Source organism: Gavialis gangeticus, unplaced genomic scaffold (genome assembly GCF_001723915.1).
Source record: "Gavialis gangeticus isolate Ggan-Ray unplaced genomic scaffold, GavGan_comp1, whole genome shotgun sequence".
Taxonomy (NCBI): domain Eukaryota; kingdom Metazoa; phylum Chordata; order Crocodylia; family Gavialidae; genus Gavialis; species Gavialis gangeticus.
In genome coordinates, this window is record NW_017728994.1 from 1,296,268 (window position 1) to 1,314,773 (window position 18,506).

General features: G+C 43.5%; 1 protein-coding gene across 8 annotated transcripts in view; it reads left to right on the forward strand.

The window, feature by feature from the left end:
* The window catches only part of CCSER2 (coiled-coil serine rich protein 2), a 182,887-nt gene that overhangs the window by 82,313 nt on the left and 82,068 nt on the right, over positions 1–18,506 (forward strand). For 7 of the 8 annotated variants that reach the window (XM_019502216.1, XM_019502218.1, XM_019502217.1 and 4 more), the window contains 3 exons: positions 7,400–7,490; positions 10,410–10,569; positions 11,877–12,072. In XM_019502216.1, the coding sequence (XP_019357761.1) occupies positions 7,400–7,490; positions 10,410–10,569; positions 11,877–12,072 (447 nt within the window). Of the gene's footprint in view, positions 1–7,399; positions 7,491–10,409; positions 10,570–11,876; positions 12,073–15,345; positions 16,288–18,506 lie in introns of those variants that run through there. The other variant, XM_019502223.1, reaches the window with a different exon arrangement.

Sequence of the window (18,506 nt, forward strand, 5' to 3'; positions counted from 1 at the left end):
CCACATCATAGATTAAAGACGTTAAAGAGAACTGTCAAAGGACAGAGACTTGGGGGACACCACTAGTCATGGCACACCATAATGATTCGCTACCATTGACCACTACTGTCTGGGTCCGACCTTGGAGCCACTTTCCCAGGCTTCGAACTGCGGTATAGCCGAGGCCACAGCTAGCCAATTTTTCCATGAGGAGGTCATGGGACACCAGATCAAAGGCTTTTTTAAAGTCCAGATATATGATGTCAATCTCTTCTCCCTTGTCCAGGTGATAAGTCACCTAGTCATAGAAGGAGATGAGCTTGTTTAGGCTAGACCTACCCGCAACAAACTTGTGCTAGCTCTTGTGCTAGCTATCCCTCAGGATGCTGCCCTCAGCCAGCTTATCTGGAAGAGTCTTCTTGATAATTTTCTCCAGAATCTTACCAGGGATTGAGGTCAAGCTGATTGGCCTGTAATTCCTGGGATCTACTTTCCACTCTTTCTTGAAGTTGTGTACCACGTTGACCTTCTTCCAGTCTTCAGGTATTTAACCTAAGTGCCATAAGGTTTCAAATCTTTTTGCCAATGGTTGGGCTATGATACCTGCCAGTTTCTTGAGTACCCTAGGGTGGAATCTGTCAGGACCAGCTGACTTGAAGGTGTCCAGCCTCTCAAGTTGATCCTTTACTCGATCAACACTGATGCTGGGTATAAATATGCCCTCACCCTGGCCATCCTGTGTTTTGCTAGGCAGGGCAGTTCCATTGGACTGATGAAAGACTGATGCGAAGTACCCATTTAGCAGGTTGGCCTTTTCCTCGGTGTCAGTTATCAGCTGTCCTGCTTGGTTCAGCAGGGGTCTAATGTTACCTTTGATTTTTTTCTGACTCCCTACATATCTGAAAAAGGACTTCTTGTTATCCTTGATATGTGAAGCCAAAGGAAGCTCGGTTGCAGCATTGGCTTTCCTGATCTGCTCCCTGCAGGTATGGACCAGTGCTGAGAACTCCTCCTTGGTGGTATTTCCAGCCTTCCATCCTTTATAAGTCTTTCTTTTGAGGCATAGGAGGTCCTCAAGTTCCCTGCTGAGCCAAGGGGGCTGCTGTGCCCTTTTGTTGCCCTTCCTCTGAGATGGGATGGCCATCCCTTGTGCTGCCAGGATTGCTCCCTTGAGGAGCAGCCACTCCTCTTGGACTCCTCTTCCTGTTGAGTCATGGTCCCTTAGGTCCTCAACAATGAGCCTCCTGAGCTCGTCGAAGTCAGCTTTCCTGAAGTCAAAGACTTCTGTATTGCTGACCAACTTGCCAGCTTTGCGATAGATAGTAATGGTGATCAGCTCGTGGTCACTATTATGCAGCTTACCATCAATTCTTAGGTCGCTTACTAGATTGTCTCCTTTGGCCAGTACCAGCTCCCTGGTGAATTCTTAGTCCTGCACTTGTTTCTGGTTAGGAGGTCTGTAGTAGACTCCTACCATGGTGTGCCATGTTCCCCACATATTTAACCCAGAGGGACTCCAGTCATCCTTCCTGGGTGCCAGTGTGAATTTGCAGGGGCATGTAGCTGTCCTTGACATAAAGAACTACACCCCCACCTCTTTTGTCTACACAATTTTGCTTGTACAGGGTATAGCCACCTATGACTGGACCACAGGTGTAGATGGAGTCCTACCAGGTTTCCACTATCCTTCTGAAGTCATAATCATTCTTGTTTAGCAGGAGGACTAGTTCCTTCTGTTTATTCCCCAAGGTCCTGGTATTGGTGTACAGGCAGGCAAATGTGCCATTGGGGGCTCTTGCCTACCCCACAGATTGATCTGAGGCTAGGGTAGGGGTGGGTTCCCTTAAGTGCCGTAGCCTGCTGGATTTAGAAAGGTTGCCCAGGGGGCTTGCAGTGGCAGTAGTCCTCCCAACCCCCGGCGGGCTTACTTTAAAGCCTGGTTGAGCAGATAAGCCAGCCTGGCTGAGAAGAGCGTCCTCCCCAGCGGAGTGAGGTGGAGGCCATCTCTCCCAGCAAACCAGCAGGATGTGGGATGATTGTTGAATGCTAGCGTATAATGTCATAGTAATTTGCATAATACCATTATCCAGACACTGTTCTTATATAGTACCAAAGTGGGTGAGATGTAGGAACAGGAAATATTTTTGGAAATTTTTCTAAAGATGGGGAAAGCAGTGGAATAAATAGAATGCAGAGTTTTCACTTGAGCTTCTTTTTGTATCTTGGCTTTTATGTTTTAGGACAAGTGTTCTCGTGGCTTTGAGAAACTTAATAGACTTGGGTTCAAAAGTATTTTTCAGCAGAGGTTTTAAAAGTGTAGCTTTGCTTTTGCAATTATGAATTGTTTGAGGTGGGGAGGGGAGGCTGCAGTAGCATTCCTTTAACTTGATCCTGGTTATGAAAACCAATATGTAGATGAAAGAAACTGGCACAGGAGGGCTTGGAGCTGTTGGAGATAATGTTTATGAAATCATAAGCGATGGGAGGTACAGAGGACTGGGAGAGGTCCAGTATAGTGCCCTTCTTAAAAAAAAAAAAAAAAAGAGAGAGAGAGAAAAAGAAGGCCCCGGGGAGATACAGACTGGTTAGCTTCACATCAGGATCCCAGAGGTTTTGGGAGCACATCATAAAAGAAGCCCATTTGCAAAAATCTGGAGGAGGAAAGGCTAATCACAAGCAGCTAGCATGGATTTATTGAGAATAAATCGTTCCAATAAAACTTGATTTTAAATGAATCATAGAATCTTAAAAAGTTAGGTTTGAAAGGGGCCTCAGGAGGTCATCTAGTCCAAGCCCCTGCTCAAAGCAGGACTGTCCCCAACTAGATCATCCCAACCAAAGCTTTGTCTAGCCAGGTTTTGAAGACCTCCAAGGATGGAGCTTCCACCACCTCTCTGGGTAACCTGTTCCAGTGTTTTACTACCCACCTAGTGAGAAAATTCTTCCCAATATGCAACCTAAACTTCCCTTGCTGCAACTTGAGACCATAGCTCCTTGTTATGTCATTTGCCACCACTGAGAACAGCCTAGCTCCATCCTCTTTCAAACTCCTCTTTAGGTAGTTGAAGGCTGTTATTAAGTTCCCTCTCAGTCTCTTCTTCTCTATATTAAATAAGCCCAGTTCCCTCAATCTTTCCTCATAGGTCATGTCCCCCAGCCCCCTCACCATTTTGGTTGCCCTCTGCTGGACTCTCTCCAATTTGTTCACATCCTTTTTGTAGCGTGTGTGTGTTGGGGGGGTGGGGGGCACACAACTGAACAAGTACTCCAGATGTGGCCTTATCAGTGCTGAATAGAGGGGAATAATCACTTTCCTTGAGTTACTGGCAATATATCTACCAATGCAGCCCAGTATGCCGTTAGCCTTCTTGGGAACAAGGGCACACTGCTGGTTCATATTCAGCTTACTGTCCTCTGTCACCCCCAGGCCCTTTTCTGCAGAGCTACTGCCCAGCCAGTAAGCCCCCAGCCTGTACTAGTGCATGGGATTGTTCCGTCCTAAGTGCAGGACTTTGCAGTTGTCCTTGTTGAACCTCATGAGATTTCTTTTGGCCCAGTCCTCCAATGTCTAGGTCACTCTGAATCCGAACCCTACCTTCCTGCGTATCTACTGCTTCCCTCAGCTTGGTGTCATCTACATATTTGCTGAGGGTGCACTTGATGCTTTCAGGGCACTGATTGAACAAAACTGGCCCCAGGACCGGCTCCTGAGGCACTCGACTTGATCATGCCTGCCAACTAGACATTAAGCCAGTGATTGCTACTTTCTGAGCCTGATACTCCAGCCAATTTTCTATCCATCTTACAGTACATTCGTTCTGCCCATATTTCCTTAGCTTGCCTGGGAGAATGTTGTGGGAGATCATATCAAAAGCCTCACTAAAATCAAGGGACACCACTTGCAGTCCATATCACAACTGAAAGAAGTTTTGCATGGAGTCCCGTTGGGGATCTGTCTTAGGCCCAGTGCTGTTCAATGTGTTTATTTAATGATTTGAATGATGGAATTAAGAACTTTTTGAGCAAATTAGCAGATGACAAGAAACTGGGAAGGATTGTGAACGTGGAGGATAGAACAATTAAGATCTGCTAGTCTTTGTAGATCACAAATTTGATAGGAGTCTGCAGTGTGACACAGCTACCCAAAAGACGAATGTAGTTTTTAGGATGCATCAATAGAAGCATTAGGCGCACAACAAGGGAGGTGATGGTGCTTCTCTACACAAAACAACCAAAACGCTGGCTTCCATCCATAGATGCTTCTGTGACCAAAATGCTGGCTTGTATCCATAGATGCTTCTCAAGCAAATCCCGAGACGTCATTCTCCCTTTGTAATCGGCCTTGGTGAGGTCGCAGCTGGAGTACTGCGTCCAGTTTTGGGCTCCACAATTCAAAAAGGATGTGGAGAAGCTTGAGAGAGTCCAGAGAAGAGCCACACGCATGATCAGAGGTCAGGAAAACAGACCTTATGACGACAAGCTGAGAGCCGTGGGGCTCTTTAGCCTGGAAAAGAGCAGGCTCAGGGGTGATCTGATGGCCACCTATAAGTTTATCAGGGTGACCACCAGGATCTGGGGGAACATTTGTTCACCAGAGTGCCCCAAGGGATGACGAGGTCGAATGGTCTGTGAGACCGTTTCAGGCTGGACATAAGGAAGAATTTCTTTACTGTCTGAGCCCCCAAGGTCTGGAACAGTCTGCCATTGGAGGTGGTTCAAGCACCTACTCTGAACACCTTCAAGAGCAAATTGGATGCTTATCTTGCTGGGATCCTATGACTCCAGCTGACTTCCTGCCCTTTGGGTGGGGGCTGGACTCGATGATCTTCTGAGGTCCCTTCCAGCCCTAATGTCTATGAATCTATGAAACACCAGTTAGGCCTCATCTAGAGTGTCATGTACAGTTTGGGGCTTCATGTTTTAAAAATGACGTGGCGAACTTAGAGAGGGTCCAGAGGTAGGTGACAAAAAAGATAAAGGGCTTGGAAGACCAGTCATGACAAGAGGTTGAAGGAAATAGGCATGTTCAGCTTGCAGCAAAGATACTTCAGTGGGGACATGATATCAGTCTTCAAATATCTGAAGAGTTGCCAGAGAAAAGGTGTTTTCCCTCTTCGTTATCTCTGCAGAGGGTAGGTGACTTGAAGTTGCAGGAAATTGGGTTTAGAGTGGATATTAGGAGGAACTTCTTCATTGACAGTGAGGCAGTGGTATTGACTGCCTAGGGAAGTTGTGGAACCTCTGTCACTAAAGTTGTTCAAGAAGAGGCTGGATAAGCATTGGTCTGAGATGATTTAGCTATGTCCATCCCCTACTGTAGGTAATCCCCATGCTTCTGCGCTTTACTGGTTCTCACATAGGACTGGGAAGGAATTGTTTTTTTCCTCTTGCTGTTGTGTCAGGGTATCTTTTTTTTCGACCTTCTTCAGAAGCATTGAGCATTGGATACAGCCAAGGCTGAGGATTTTGACTGGGGTATGCCAGTGTTCCTTCTGGGACTCAAACCTGGAGATTCCTGGCTTGAGGGATTTGTCTCTCTGCTCAAGGTTAGTCTGATTGCCATATTTGGGGTCAGGAAGGAGTTTTACCCTAGTCAGATTGGTGTGGATTATAGGGGCTTTTCCTTGTATCCAGTCTGAAACCATCTTCTAGGAGTTTATGACGGTTGCTCCTAGTTTTCCCCTGGGGCACTTTGGTGAATAGTTGATTGCCTAGCCCCTGATGTTCTCCTCTGATATATTTGCAAGCTGCCACCAAATCTTCCCTTGAAGTCTTCTCTTTTCTAGGCTGAACAGTTCTATATTTGTCAGCCTTTCCTCGTATGGCTTGCTCTTCAGGCCTCCGATCTTCTCTGAACTGTCTCAAGTTTCTACACATTTTGCTTTCCCCTAGCTGGGGATGTAGGTCTCTTCCTTGAATCTCTCCAGCATAGTTTAAGCCATTATGCAGCAGCAGGATGTTGGCCCTTGTGGTCCCCATGCTTTACCTATGTTATGTTAGGGTGTTACATCTTGTGTTAGGGTTGACTTTGTAGTTTTGCTGATTGGTTAGAGTTAGACCATGGATTTGCATAGGGTTGTTTGGGTAGGGTTGATTCTGCCTTAGGCAGGGGGTTGGACTAGATGACCTCCACCAGAGATCCATTCCAGCCTACTTCTCTGATTCTTTTAACATGACTAGGTGTTGCTTTTGATGATGTGGAGGGAATTAGAATTTGTTTTGTTGGAGGAGGTGGCAATATGGCAGGGATGTCACTGGATGTAATGGCTGGAACCTTATTGGATGCCTTGGTGACCAATTAGGATGGCTACCTAAACTGACCCCAGAGTTATCCTGGCAGGAATAATGGAGGTGTCCTGTTTCTTGCCTCCTTTCATGTGCCTTTGGAGTTCTACCTCGTCTACCTTCTCATTCAAAGCAAGGGACCATGTTTATTTTGTTTTACCTTGGAAGCTTGCATGATTGAGAAAAGGGATGTGTCAGTTGCATATTGTGTATGATTTTGTTTTCAACTGAAAAAAAGACATGTATATTTGTATTGGAATCCTAATTAATATTCTCAACCCATGACTTCTGTTGATTGACTCTCTATTTTCATTTCCATGATCTTTCCAAATACTTAGGTCTGGGTTATAGACAACTGGGTTATATAGAGGGGTTACAGCTAAACTTACCAGCTTCTATTGCTAGGATTCCATCTGCTGCTAAAACTCTCACTTTGGCAATGGCAAAGGAAATGAGTTTTGAGTAAACCATGGTGGAATATCTTGCCAAATTATACTTAAACTTATGGTTATTTATGCTGGTTTAACTTCAGTAGGATTGGGACAGACTAATAAATCCGGTACCTTGAGTAACGTCATGCTAGTTCCAGTATTTACTACTTCACTCATTTTTTTTCATACTGGGTATTGCTGTGAAGTTGTACAAAAGTTCATTCTTTTGATTATTGTTGATGGACAGCTGTACTTGTACTTTTTTCACCTTTTAAGAAGTTAAGACTTTTCAAACTAGGATCTTACAGTTTATATTATCTCATTAAAATAAGTAGACTTATTTTGCACATGCACAGAGTTTTTAATTTTTTTTCCGTTTGGAGAAATATTAGGGAAAAGTATAAAGTCAATAAACTGAAAGACCATTGTAACAACCTCAATATTCAAGGTACAAAACGTTTATTGTTAAATTTTATAGCTTGTCAATGTATAAAGCAGCTAGAAATGCTATTAATTGCTAGTCTTTGTAAATGAATCATCTCAAGTAGCATTTATTTCACAATTAGAGAAAGATCTGTATCGTCAATGTTGGACATGTATGAAAGGTAAATGTACAATAAACTATTTAATGACCAAGATAAAGTGAGTATTAGTGACATCGTTGATTAGAATGCACCGTTCTTTCTCATTCTTTTTTTTAAAAGGATATCTTAAATAACCTTGATTCATGTGATCTTGAAGATGATGATCTCATGCTTGATGTGGACCTGCCTGAGGACACACCTTGTGAAAATGGTTAGTGAAGCAGTTTCTTGAACATTGTACATCAACAAAAGTCTCCAGGTCAAGAATGTAATACGTGTATCTAATATGAAAGTGAGAGTCACAACTGTAGTTAAGGTTAAGTTAAGTTTTGCGGTTGAAGGGACTGGGCCACTTTGCTATGTACAAATTAATTAAAAATATTCTACTCAAAACTCAGCAGTTACAGATGCAATATTTTCCTGCATACACCATGCTACTGAATATAGTATACACCCTGGTTTATATACCATGCTCCTGAATGTAGTACACACCCTGGTTTATACAGGCATCTTGGGACAAAGGGAAAACAATATTATCTTGAAGGGAAGGTAACTGATCTAGCACATGACACATGGCTTTGGAGCCAGAATGCAAAGTCAGCTGTATCATGCTGAGTCTAGGGTCACCTACTGGCTCCAGAACCATGTGCTACATCCAGCCAGCCCCATGCTCTGACCTCACTGGGGTCCAGCCATGGACCAACTCTACATGGTGGCCTGACCTAAGGTGCAGAGGGCTGGCAGGTGGTGTGTGCTCCCCATGGTTCTGCAAATTTGCAGTGGGAAGGGGGAGTGGTGGCAGTATTAATTTATGGTTAATTTGTGGCTCCCAGAACTGCAGCAGTTAGCTTTTTACCTGATGTTCTTTTGGGGAAACTGTGGGTTATATGAAATAAAATACAGTATGTTATTACTCTGGAAAACATTATGATAGATGTGAAAAGTCCATATGCAATGGAGAGGTGTGTGTGCACTTCACAGCTAAGTTAGCAAGCGGTAAATAAATAATTTGCCATCCTTCTAATCAGTGGCAGATCACACAATTTATTGGGAATAGACAAAGTGCAATTTTTATCATCTTGTAATTGACAAAAAATCAGCTTTTATAGAACACACAAAAAATTGCATCAGTGGCAAATATCACTTCCACCAAACTTCCATTTTGTGAGAAAACTGTTGTAATAGTCAAATAGTTCATGAATTTATTAATTGTGGTTATTTCATTAGAAAATATGAAAGGAATTCTTTTTTAAAGATGGATCTATTTATTGATAAAACCTATCTTTTATAAATTCTTAAAATGTAAATGCAGCAACAGTTGAATTTGAACGACCTCATACAGAACCTGTTAATGACTGTTTAAAAAAAGGAAAGCTACCTGTGTTCAAAAAGTTTAATATACCTGACAGTTAATCTTGCTACAAGTGAAATTTAAATGTAAACATCTTATGTTTTATTGATATTTTTTTTTAATGCTTCAGTATACAAATTTAAATCACTAGCAAATCCCAGCAAAAATTAGAATTCCTTAATCACTTTGTATCCAGGACATAATTTAAGAATGTAGAAGTTCATATTGTTTCAACTAGTGGCATGAGAGAGTGCTGTTTTTTTAATTAATAAATTATAATATCAGGCAATCTCTGAGCTCTCTGGTGTTTTTAGGATGGTATTTTAATATAAAATGCTTGTGGGTGTGTTAAGAACCTTAGTGAAGATGCTCTTAAAGTTGTGTGTGGTATGTATACATAAAACACAATATTTTTGTTTTCATGGGAATTTAGGTCAGAAAAGTGAATTACAATGTTTAAATGTCAATAGACAAACATCAGATCATTATTTTTGCTTGAGATTCATACTTCTAAATAAATTCCTGGGTGTTTTTGTTTTATTTTGTACTTGTGCATAATGAGCTGTAGGAGGCATTTTAAAATGATTCTGTAATCCTTTTTTTAAAGTGAGCAGTTATATAAAGTTTTCTTCCCAACTCAGAGTTTTGTTATAGAATTGGCAGTTACAAAAGAAGACTAAGTATGATTATTACAACAAAACTTTAATTTAGGATTAAACTGAGTTTTTTTTTTTAATTTACTTGCCTGTGGTCATTCTGATTTATACATGATTGTAACTGACATCAGCACCTTCAAGACTTATTAACAGGCTTCCAAAAACTTTCCTCGTTCTAGTCTCCGGAGTCTGGGTTAGCGCTGAGACACTATTTATAGAAACAGTTCTACTTCAACAAGTATGTACATAGAGAACGAGGATAGGAATTTAAATCACAGGGTAAAACTGGGCTCGTTTCCCAACCACACGCAGGCTCGGAACTAAGTAGGAAGGAAGGCCTGTTTATCGATGTCTTATGTGAAACTATGTCTGAGTAGGCACCAGAATAAAACAGTATTATGTTGTGCTCGTCTGACAAGGGGTTGACAATGTGAGCAAAAGCTTTTTGGGTAAGTGGAAGAGATAGAACAGTAGTTTGTAACTTTAATCTTTTTGCTTTGTATGACTGTAGGGATTGCAGTTTGGCTTTGGCTTTGTTTGTAGTCCTTTACAAGCTGTTGCCAGAGAGTTCTCGTGAAGTGTTTATGTGACCAGAAAGTTTTTTTTAAAATATTGGGAGTGTTTCGGTAAAGTCTATGAGTAAAACTTTCTTCAAGTTGGAAAAGAAAAGTCAGGCTGGTAGCTACCTCTGGATACTTTTTCTAAATAGAAAAGTATTTTGCTGCTTTCTAAAATGTTGTCTTTCTCTGTTTGTGTGTTGTTATCTCTTGATAAATGTTTTTAAAAGTGATCTTCCTGTAGGATTTGGCATGTGAAAAGCCTTAAGGCCTATAGATTCTACTACAGATTTTAGTAATCTAAAATTGTTTATTTTTAGAATATAAACATAGAAATTGCTACAGTGATAGTAAAAAACCCAACAAAAACCCAAACCAAAAACACTATAGGTGCTATCTTAGAATAATTCTTCTTATATTTTCAGTTTATATTTGTGTTCAGTTTGAATTGAAAAAAGGTTGAGATTCGACTGTGCACCTGTTAGCAGCCTTTAAGATTTACTTGTATTTATGTAGATAATGAATATGTAAAATGTGTTAGACATAATAACCTTAAATCTTTGTAGTGGAATGTAAAAATATGAACCGTTATGATAGACAAGACAGAAATGCCCGTAAACAGTCAGAGGGATTCTGGAAGAGGACGCAACAACGTTGGAGTGCACAAGATCATTATAATCTTGGCCATACTGACCACTATCTCCATGGTAAAAATGATATTAGCAGGTAAGGAATTGTTGTGTAACTTTGTAATATATTTTTTAGAAATTAATGTATTACAATGTGTAGTTTCTTTTGCCAGTAGAGCATTTCAGATGAAATGGAGGATGTAATATTTTTTGTTGAACCCTGCCCATAACTAGTTTATTTTGAGAACATTCAGATTTATGCTATAAATTTCTTCCTTTAAACCCAAAGCTTTTTCAAAAGCTCTTAATACATGTATGACCAATTTTACCTTAGGCTGACACCAACTTGGAAACTGAAGCATGTTGTTTCCATGTGGATTAGGAAATGTTGTAAATGCCCAATCACGTGTATTAAAAGAAAAATCCCTTCTTTTATTGTTTTGGGTTGTTGGGGTGGTTTTTAGATTAAGTAGTTTTTACCTTTGTATTAAAAAATTAAAAAACATGGTAGTTTTTTTGTAAGCCAACTTATATAATAAATATTTGTGAGTGTGCAGGTGTGAATGGATTCCGTGATTACTGGGAATTAAGATTATTAGACATTCTTGTTTATAGTGCTACATTTCTAGAATTTAGTATGAAGATAACAGTAATAATTTTTTTAGATCTTTTTCTCCAGTAGAGATTTAGGATAGCTAAGCTAGGGACAGAAGTTAGGCAAACCAGTAAAAGTGATTGTAAATTGGTTCAGATCTGTAACAAAACAGAAGTTCAGTGCATATAAACTGCTTTCAAAATGGCTGAGACCAGTTTAAGATGAACCTGGATGGATGTAGTATCAGACTTAACTGATTTAGGTTAAATCCATTGATTGAACTTCTGTCCCAGATCCCCTCCAGATTCAAGTTAACTCACAGGCCCTCAGCATCCCAGGATGCTTTGCACCTCACCCACAAAATCCTCCCCCATAAGCCCCTACCCCCTGGATGGGCAGGCTAGCCTTGCCCCCAGATGTCTGCTCCAGGTGATCAAGGAAGTGTGTTCTAGCGCTCCCTAGCTTCTGGCCTGAACCACTGCAGGCATGTGGCTTCATTCCTGGAATCAAAAGTGATTGTCTGTTCACTTGCTTATCAGTTCAATATACGCAGCTTGGACTAACCTGTGAAGATTGAATAGATTTAGTGTCAGGGTTTTTAACTGTCCAAACTTAGCCTGAGATCTATGAAATATAAATTATTCCACTTTGTACTTTGTTGCTTTAAAAATGAGTGTTAGTGTTTTATGATTATGAACCTGCACGCACACACACACTATTAAAATGTGCAACTGAAAAATGTGTAACAGCAAAAAGTTTTGAGCTTCAGACAAAGATTCTATTCTTAATATTAAAATGAATTCTTTCAGAGGATCCAAGTACGCAGAGTCTCCAGTTGGTCACTTTGAAAATTATGGAACACCAAACTTTTACCAGGCTCCTAGACAATTTGTGGGTTTACCAGAAAATACCGTGATGCTTGATGAAATGACACTTCGGCACATGGTCCAAGACTGCACAGCTGTAAAAACTCAGTTACTGAAACTGAAAAGATTACTGCAACAGGTTAGTGTACTATAAAGGAAACAAAATTTGGGACAGGAGTTGGTGGAGCTAAGACAATATTCGTGTCTGCCTTTACTGTGTTGTGATTTTACTTTTCCTGTACAGTTACTTATAATGCTGTCTAAATATTTATTCTTGTATATTAATTCTTACCATAGCCCCTTATACTGTCCAAACTTCCATTCAGTATGTTTTGTTTGGGCCAGTGAGTTCCTCTATTTCTAACCCTACAAAAATACATGTAGGTGTCGTCTTGCTTTTCAGAAAAGATTGTTAAATTAAAGAATCAGCATCTAATGTGATGCAGGTGAGAGATCCTATTAAATAAGTTCCAAGAAAGGAGCAAGAAACAATATTTCTCTTCCCTCTGCAAATACTGCTCAAAGCATATAGATTTCTGCTCATAGTAAAATTCATCTGCCTTTGCTCATCTACTTCCTATTAACTTTTTTTCCCTTGTGTTCATGCAAGGTGCTTGGCAGGCCTTGGGGAAAATAGTTCACATGCAGTGAGGAAAATTTGGCTGCCTTTTCTTGGCATGTAAAAAATATGAGCTGCTTAAAATGAATTGAGAGGACTTCTTTCATGTGTACCGAGCTAGACAAGTAACTGGCAGAGTTCTGGTAATCCTAAAACAGTGATGGGCCAACGTTTTGGTTAGGAATGCCCAAAATGATCTCTGCACCATCACAATCCCCTTACCCTGGCCCATCAGCTGCTCTCCTTTCTGTCCCATGCCCCATCTGCTGTTGTGCTGCCTGTCTCTGTGCCACTCAGACATTGCCTGTGGCACACCTGCCACAGGTGCACCACACCTCTCCTAAAAGATGATTCTGCAAAATGTCAGTTTTTGGTTTCAAAGATTATTCTTTAGATTATTAGAGAGAAAAGAATTCTGACATTCTTGAGAGGAAGAGATTTCCACAGAAAAGACTTTCTTCTCTCTGCAAAAGACCTTTTTTTCTAAATTTATTGTTTAATTTTTAAACATGCCTAGAATGGTGGTTCTCAACCTTTTTAGACTCGAGGCACCCCTCAGAAAATTCAGGCTCTTAGCTTTCATTACTTCCTCCCTCCTTCCCCATGGAAAAATAGAGCAATTCTGTTGCAAAGAACTCAAAAACTATACAAAGTGAGATTTTTTTCATTATGGATTTCTATTTGAAATCTTTGGATTTATTCTGTGAATCAGATGCAAGTGTAAGCATATCTAACAGTGCTAGTATTATGTGTTACCCTGTGGCACCCTAGTTGAGAGTCACTGGCTCAAAGTATCTAGTAGCTTCAAGCTACAGTTACCAATGTAGTCGCCAAGCTACAGTCACCAATTTAAAATGCCTGCCTGGTTCCCCCAGGTGTTCTCCTTCTAGCCCAGGAACATGCTTAGGAAGTGCCTGCTGCTGTCCCCAGCTGAGCTTGACGCCCTGTGTAGCCTGGCTGGAGAATGGAAATAATGGCTCTGGAGGCCACCCTATTGCTCCCTCCTGGGTGTTCAGGGGCAGCAGCAGCATCACTGGGGGATAGGAAGGATTTGAGGGGAGGGGAGGGGATGGAAGTCTCTGAGCATGGGAGGGAAGAGAGGGGATGCCGGGCTGGGAGCAGGGACACAGTGCTTACCTGATTCAGGGACTTAAAGGCCCCTGTGATTGGAATGGGCAGACCATGCCACAGGGGCAGTGTCGGGGAGAGGCCAGGAGTAGGGGGCAGCAACCCTTGTAGCAGTTATAGCTTCCTCTGCACCCCTGTGTACAAAAACCTAGATCTGTTCATGTTGACATTGGTACTAGTTGCAAATCTGATCACATTTTTCTTAAATAAAGTTCATAGGTACACAGATGATACATCCTAAATTGTCACTTACTGTTTTGATGTGAGGAAACTTGAGATGCATTTGTTAACTTTTGTACAGCAGTATTTCATACAGTTAGTATAGTGCTGCAGAGGGGGCTATACTTCTACAACCCAGTAGCAGGGGTACTAGTATGTTTCAAAAGGCACAGTCCCCATACCTTTTCACATTTTGGGCAAGACAAAACCCATGGCCAGAACCCTGGTATGAGAGTTATTAAACCAGATGGGAAATCTGGCAACATGCTTTGCAGTTGACTGTGTAAATGATACTTATTGCAAATGGATATTCCCCTTGCAGACACAGAATATTTTAAATCTAACTCAAGCCTATAACATAACAGCCTGACTTTTCTAGAAATTGTTTCATCCAGAATGAAAAGGGAAACAACCAAAATAATTGCTATTTTTATTTTCCCAGTCTGCCTTAATGAGTAGACTGGGAAGAATCAAAGGTACAGTAACTTATCACCAGGGATCCTGGTTTTCTCTGATATCAAAAATACCAAATTTTCTGCTAAAAAATCACAAATTCTCTGCTAAAACCCACAAGATACGTGATTAAAATTAAAGGTACACCCACAGCCATGCTGGTGCCCCTTGCCCCCCACCCACAGCCTCTGCTCCCCCAGCTGCCTGGGCTATGGACCCAGGTCTGCAGCCCCCTGCCCCTGTTCCTTTCCTCCTGTGGGCTCAGGTGGGGTGGCTCTCTGCTGCTGCATGCACTCCCAGGGGGCAGGGGGAACATGCGCCCCCCAGATCTGTACCTGGAGCAGGCACAGGCTGATGATGCTGCCCAGCCAGGTGGGGCTTGGGGCCACAACGTATGGCTTCAGGACCCGAGCTGGGAGCAGGATGGGGCTGCAGGTGGCTTGTCCGGGGGAGGGGCAGGGCCGACTCCTTGCTGCTGCGCACTCCTGGGGGGAACGGGGCACCTGCACCCCCCAGATCTCTACTCGGGGCAGGTGCAGGCTGCAGGCTCAAGCTCCTGCCTTGCTTCCCTCCCCCATGGCCCGCCCAGCCCAGCAGGCACAACCCAGTGTGCTGCAAGCTGTCCCCCTGTTGCACTGGCAATGCACCTCCAGTGCCTGCTGCTGCTTTGAGGGGCACAGCCCCATACCGCTGCCCTCAATGCAGCCCTGTGCACCAGGGGCTCATTTAGCAGCGGGAGGGTGAGGGGCGGGGTGCATGGGAACAGGGGAAGGGTGGCTTCTGCCACTGCATGCACTTCTGGACAAGCAGTATATACAGCATTTCTTCTGCATTTTAAAAGGCATTTCTGGAAACTTTAACAGCTCTGTTAGCCACATCATCTGTGAATTATTCTTAAAACTTCAATGCATGGTTAATGGCTGTTAGGGTAGGATGATGATGACAAGCATTTCTCTCACTTGCTCCTAAAATCTTCCTGTTGGCTCCCCTTAGCTTGGATGCCTGGGGTGGTCACCCCGCTTGCCCCCCTTGCTACAGTACTGCCTGTGAACTGGGAAGCTGGGAGACCAAACAGAAGGGAGAGCAGAAAAAACAAATATTTGTTTTTGGATATCCATCTGACCCAAATCTCCAAGGCCTGTGGAAGACATTATATCAATTATATCATGGCTTTTTTTGCACTATGAAAACATTGCATCATGTGCACAGCTACATGTGCAAAGGGAAGGCTGTCAAGGGGAGGAAGAAAAGGAAAAGTGGCATGCCAGTTCTCACTGCTGCTGCTGACATCCAGCGATAGAGCTCTGTGAGTTCAACATGGATTCCCTCTCTCTCCCCATGCTGAGAAAAGCACAGAATGAGGGGGAAATTGACTCCCCCTTCCTCCCCCCGTACAGAGCTATAGGTGGGCAAAACCTTTGCCCCAGCGTAGAGCACAGCCTGGGACTTCCCTCCCTCTCCTCCTGCCCCCACATGGAGCCATGCACATGGGGAAACCTCCCCCACTGCATTTTGTGAGGAGAGGGGGGGAACCCCTGGAGCATGCTCTGTCCTGGGGGCAAGGGTTTTCCCACGTGCCCTGAAGATTCCCCTGCTCACTTTGCACTCTGGGGTACAGGTTTGCTTGCACACATGGCTCTGTGCTGTTGAGAAATTCTGGCCTACTTTGCACTTTGCTCAGAGCAGGGAAAGGGAAGCAACCGTTATGCATGCTTCAGGTTGGGAAGGGGTTACCAGCATGGAGGCTGGCTCTTTGCTTGGAAGCTTGTTTTCCTCTACCCTGCCCAGCAGAGGGAGAGGGAATGCCCAGTGCCTTGCTCTGTGCCTGTCGAAGGTTTTCTCACTTTTTGACAAAGTCTTGGGGGATGGAGAACCTCCACTAGAGAGGGGTAGGATTGATAGCCAAGGGCTGGTTGCTTTTCCAGTTAAGTGTCCTATGAGGTGATGGAGATCAGTGCACCTTGAGATACCAGAGAGCCTGGCAAAGAACTATCACCCAATGTGTGATATTCCACGTGTTCAAATTAAAACTTGATAGAAACCATCTACAAAAACATTCAACATTTTTCAAGCAACATAGAGCTGTTTTTATAGTTGGATAGTTATTTTTATCATTCTATAATTATTTTACATGCCTAATTGAATAATGCATTTAGATTAGTTAACTGGCTAATTGCACAATAAACATAACCTGTGTTGGAGTGCAAAAGACGTAGAAACTAGGCCTGTGCGAGTCGGCAGCGATCCAGTCTGGCTTTGGATTCAGCTGCTTTGGATGGCTGCAGTCCACTCCGGAGCTCCAGATCAGTCTGCCATTTCAATCTGGCTGAAGTGGCTCCGAAGCTTCGGAGCCACTTTGGAGATCCAGCTATAGGCTGTGATAGGGGATGAATTAAATATCTATAACTTTGTCATTTTAGCTCTGATTTAGGTGCAACGTGCAGGGGTGGTAGCCTCTGCTAAGTGCATGAAGCCTGCCAAGTTTCAAGAAGATCGGTGCAGGGGTTTGGGGGGAACTGCACCCCAAATTCTTGAAAGCAAAACTGCTGTCACATCTACGTATTAAACCACAGGGGGCTGAAAACTGCAGGGATGCTAGCCCCTGGTGAGGCCACAAAGCCTGCTAAGTTTCAAGAAAATCAGTGCAGGGGTTTGGGAGCTGCTCCCCAAGCTGCTGACAGGCAAAACTCGTCATGTGAGTGGGTGGGTGCTTGGGCGACTGCATCTGTCTTAGGGCACAGGGGCATTAAATCTAGTGCAGGCCTGAGCGCTGGGCCCTGCCAGGCCATGAAGCCTGATAGCTGTGTGCGTCTCGCTGGGAGAGTCTGTCGTCCAGGGCCCTGCCCCCCACACTGCTGACAGACAAAACTCGTGATGTAGGTGGGTGATGTGCATGTGTTAAGGTGTGCCCTTCCTGGCACTGGGGCCTTTGCACAACGCGGCAGTATGACCCAGTGAGGCTGCCTCCTCCCCAACAGCCTTACGCCTGGTCCTCCGCTTTACGTGAGAACATGTAAAATATCTTAACTGGCTGAACATCAGCAGCAGCATCAAAGGTACCCAAATGGGACTGTCACAGAGCCTTTCTTTTTTTAAAGGAATTGACAGCAAGAAGTAAAGATGTTGTGTTGTGTTGTATTAGACATATGATGTTATTCATGGTGTGTGATGGTGTATCTTGTGTTTTTATGTCTGTATGTGTATTATGAAATAAAAAGGAGTACTTAAAAAAATGTATTTTTGGAAGCTTTAGTGTTGAAAACCCCTTTGTCAGGCTGAGGAAGTACCTGCAGTTGGTTCTGGATGGAGGGAATAGTAAAGAAGCCAGAGGCTGGCCTGGCCTGCAGTGCAGGCAGGAAAGCCAGTTAGTGAAAATGGAAATGGAGGTGTCAGGGGGGAGGGAAAGGCTGGGGTGGGAGATAGAAGGGAAAGGGGGATGTAGCAGCTCAGGTAAAAGTGCAGAGGTGCCTGGGGTGTCGGGTGTCCGGCAGGTCGCAGTGTGCCAGAATTCCACTGTGTATATTGAGTCCATGAGTTTGTGTACCTATTATCTAGGAAGCTGATGAAGTGCAGTTCATAGGCCCAGGTCTGAAAAGTGGTTTGTGCAGGGATGTCACATGGAGACACTGCTCCCACCTCCTGGCTTCCACTGGCAGCACTGATGTCAAGGCTGCTTGGGAATAGAATATGTCTTCGTTGAGGGGGGTGGTTCTCACTGGCTACCTACGTCAGTCTTTCCCCCCCACTCTCCCTCCCTCCCCTGCTCCCCTTCCCACCCCACAGACACTGCCATTGGAAAGGTAGCCAGTGAGAAGGATTTCAGATGTCAGATGTCAGTCTTCCCGCCCCACTCTTCCTTCCTCTCCCCCCCACACTCCATCCCTCCCCTGCTCCCCCTCCCTCTTCTAATTGTCAATCAAGATGTCCAAAGCGGGTCCGAAGTGCTTCGGACTCTCCGTCCCACTTCGGATAGCTTTGCTGAGATCCCACTTCAATCTGGGCCTGCTGCTTTGGACGCTGAAGCATCCAAAGTGGCTCCGGATCCGAAGCGGGATCTGAAGACTCACACAGCCCTACTAGAAACATTATAATGGACTGCAAGCTGAATATGAGTCATCAGCGTGCTCTAGTTACTCTCCCTTCCCCCCCCCCCC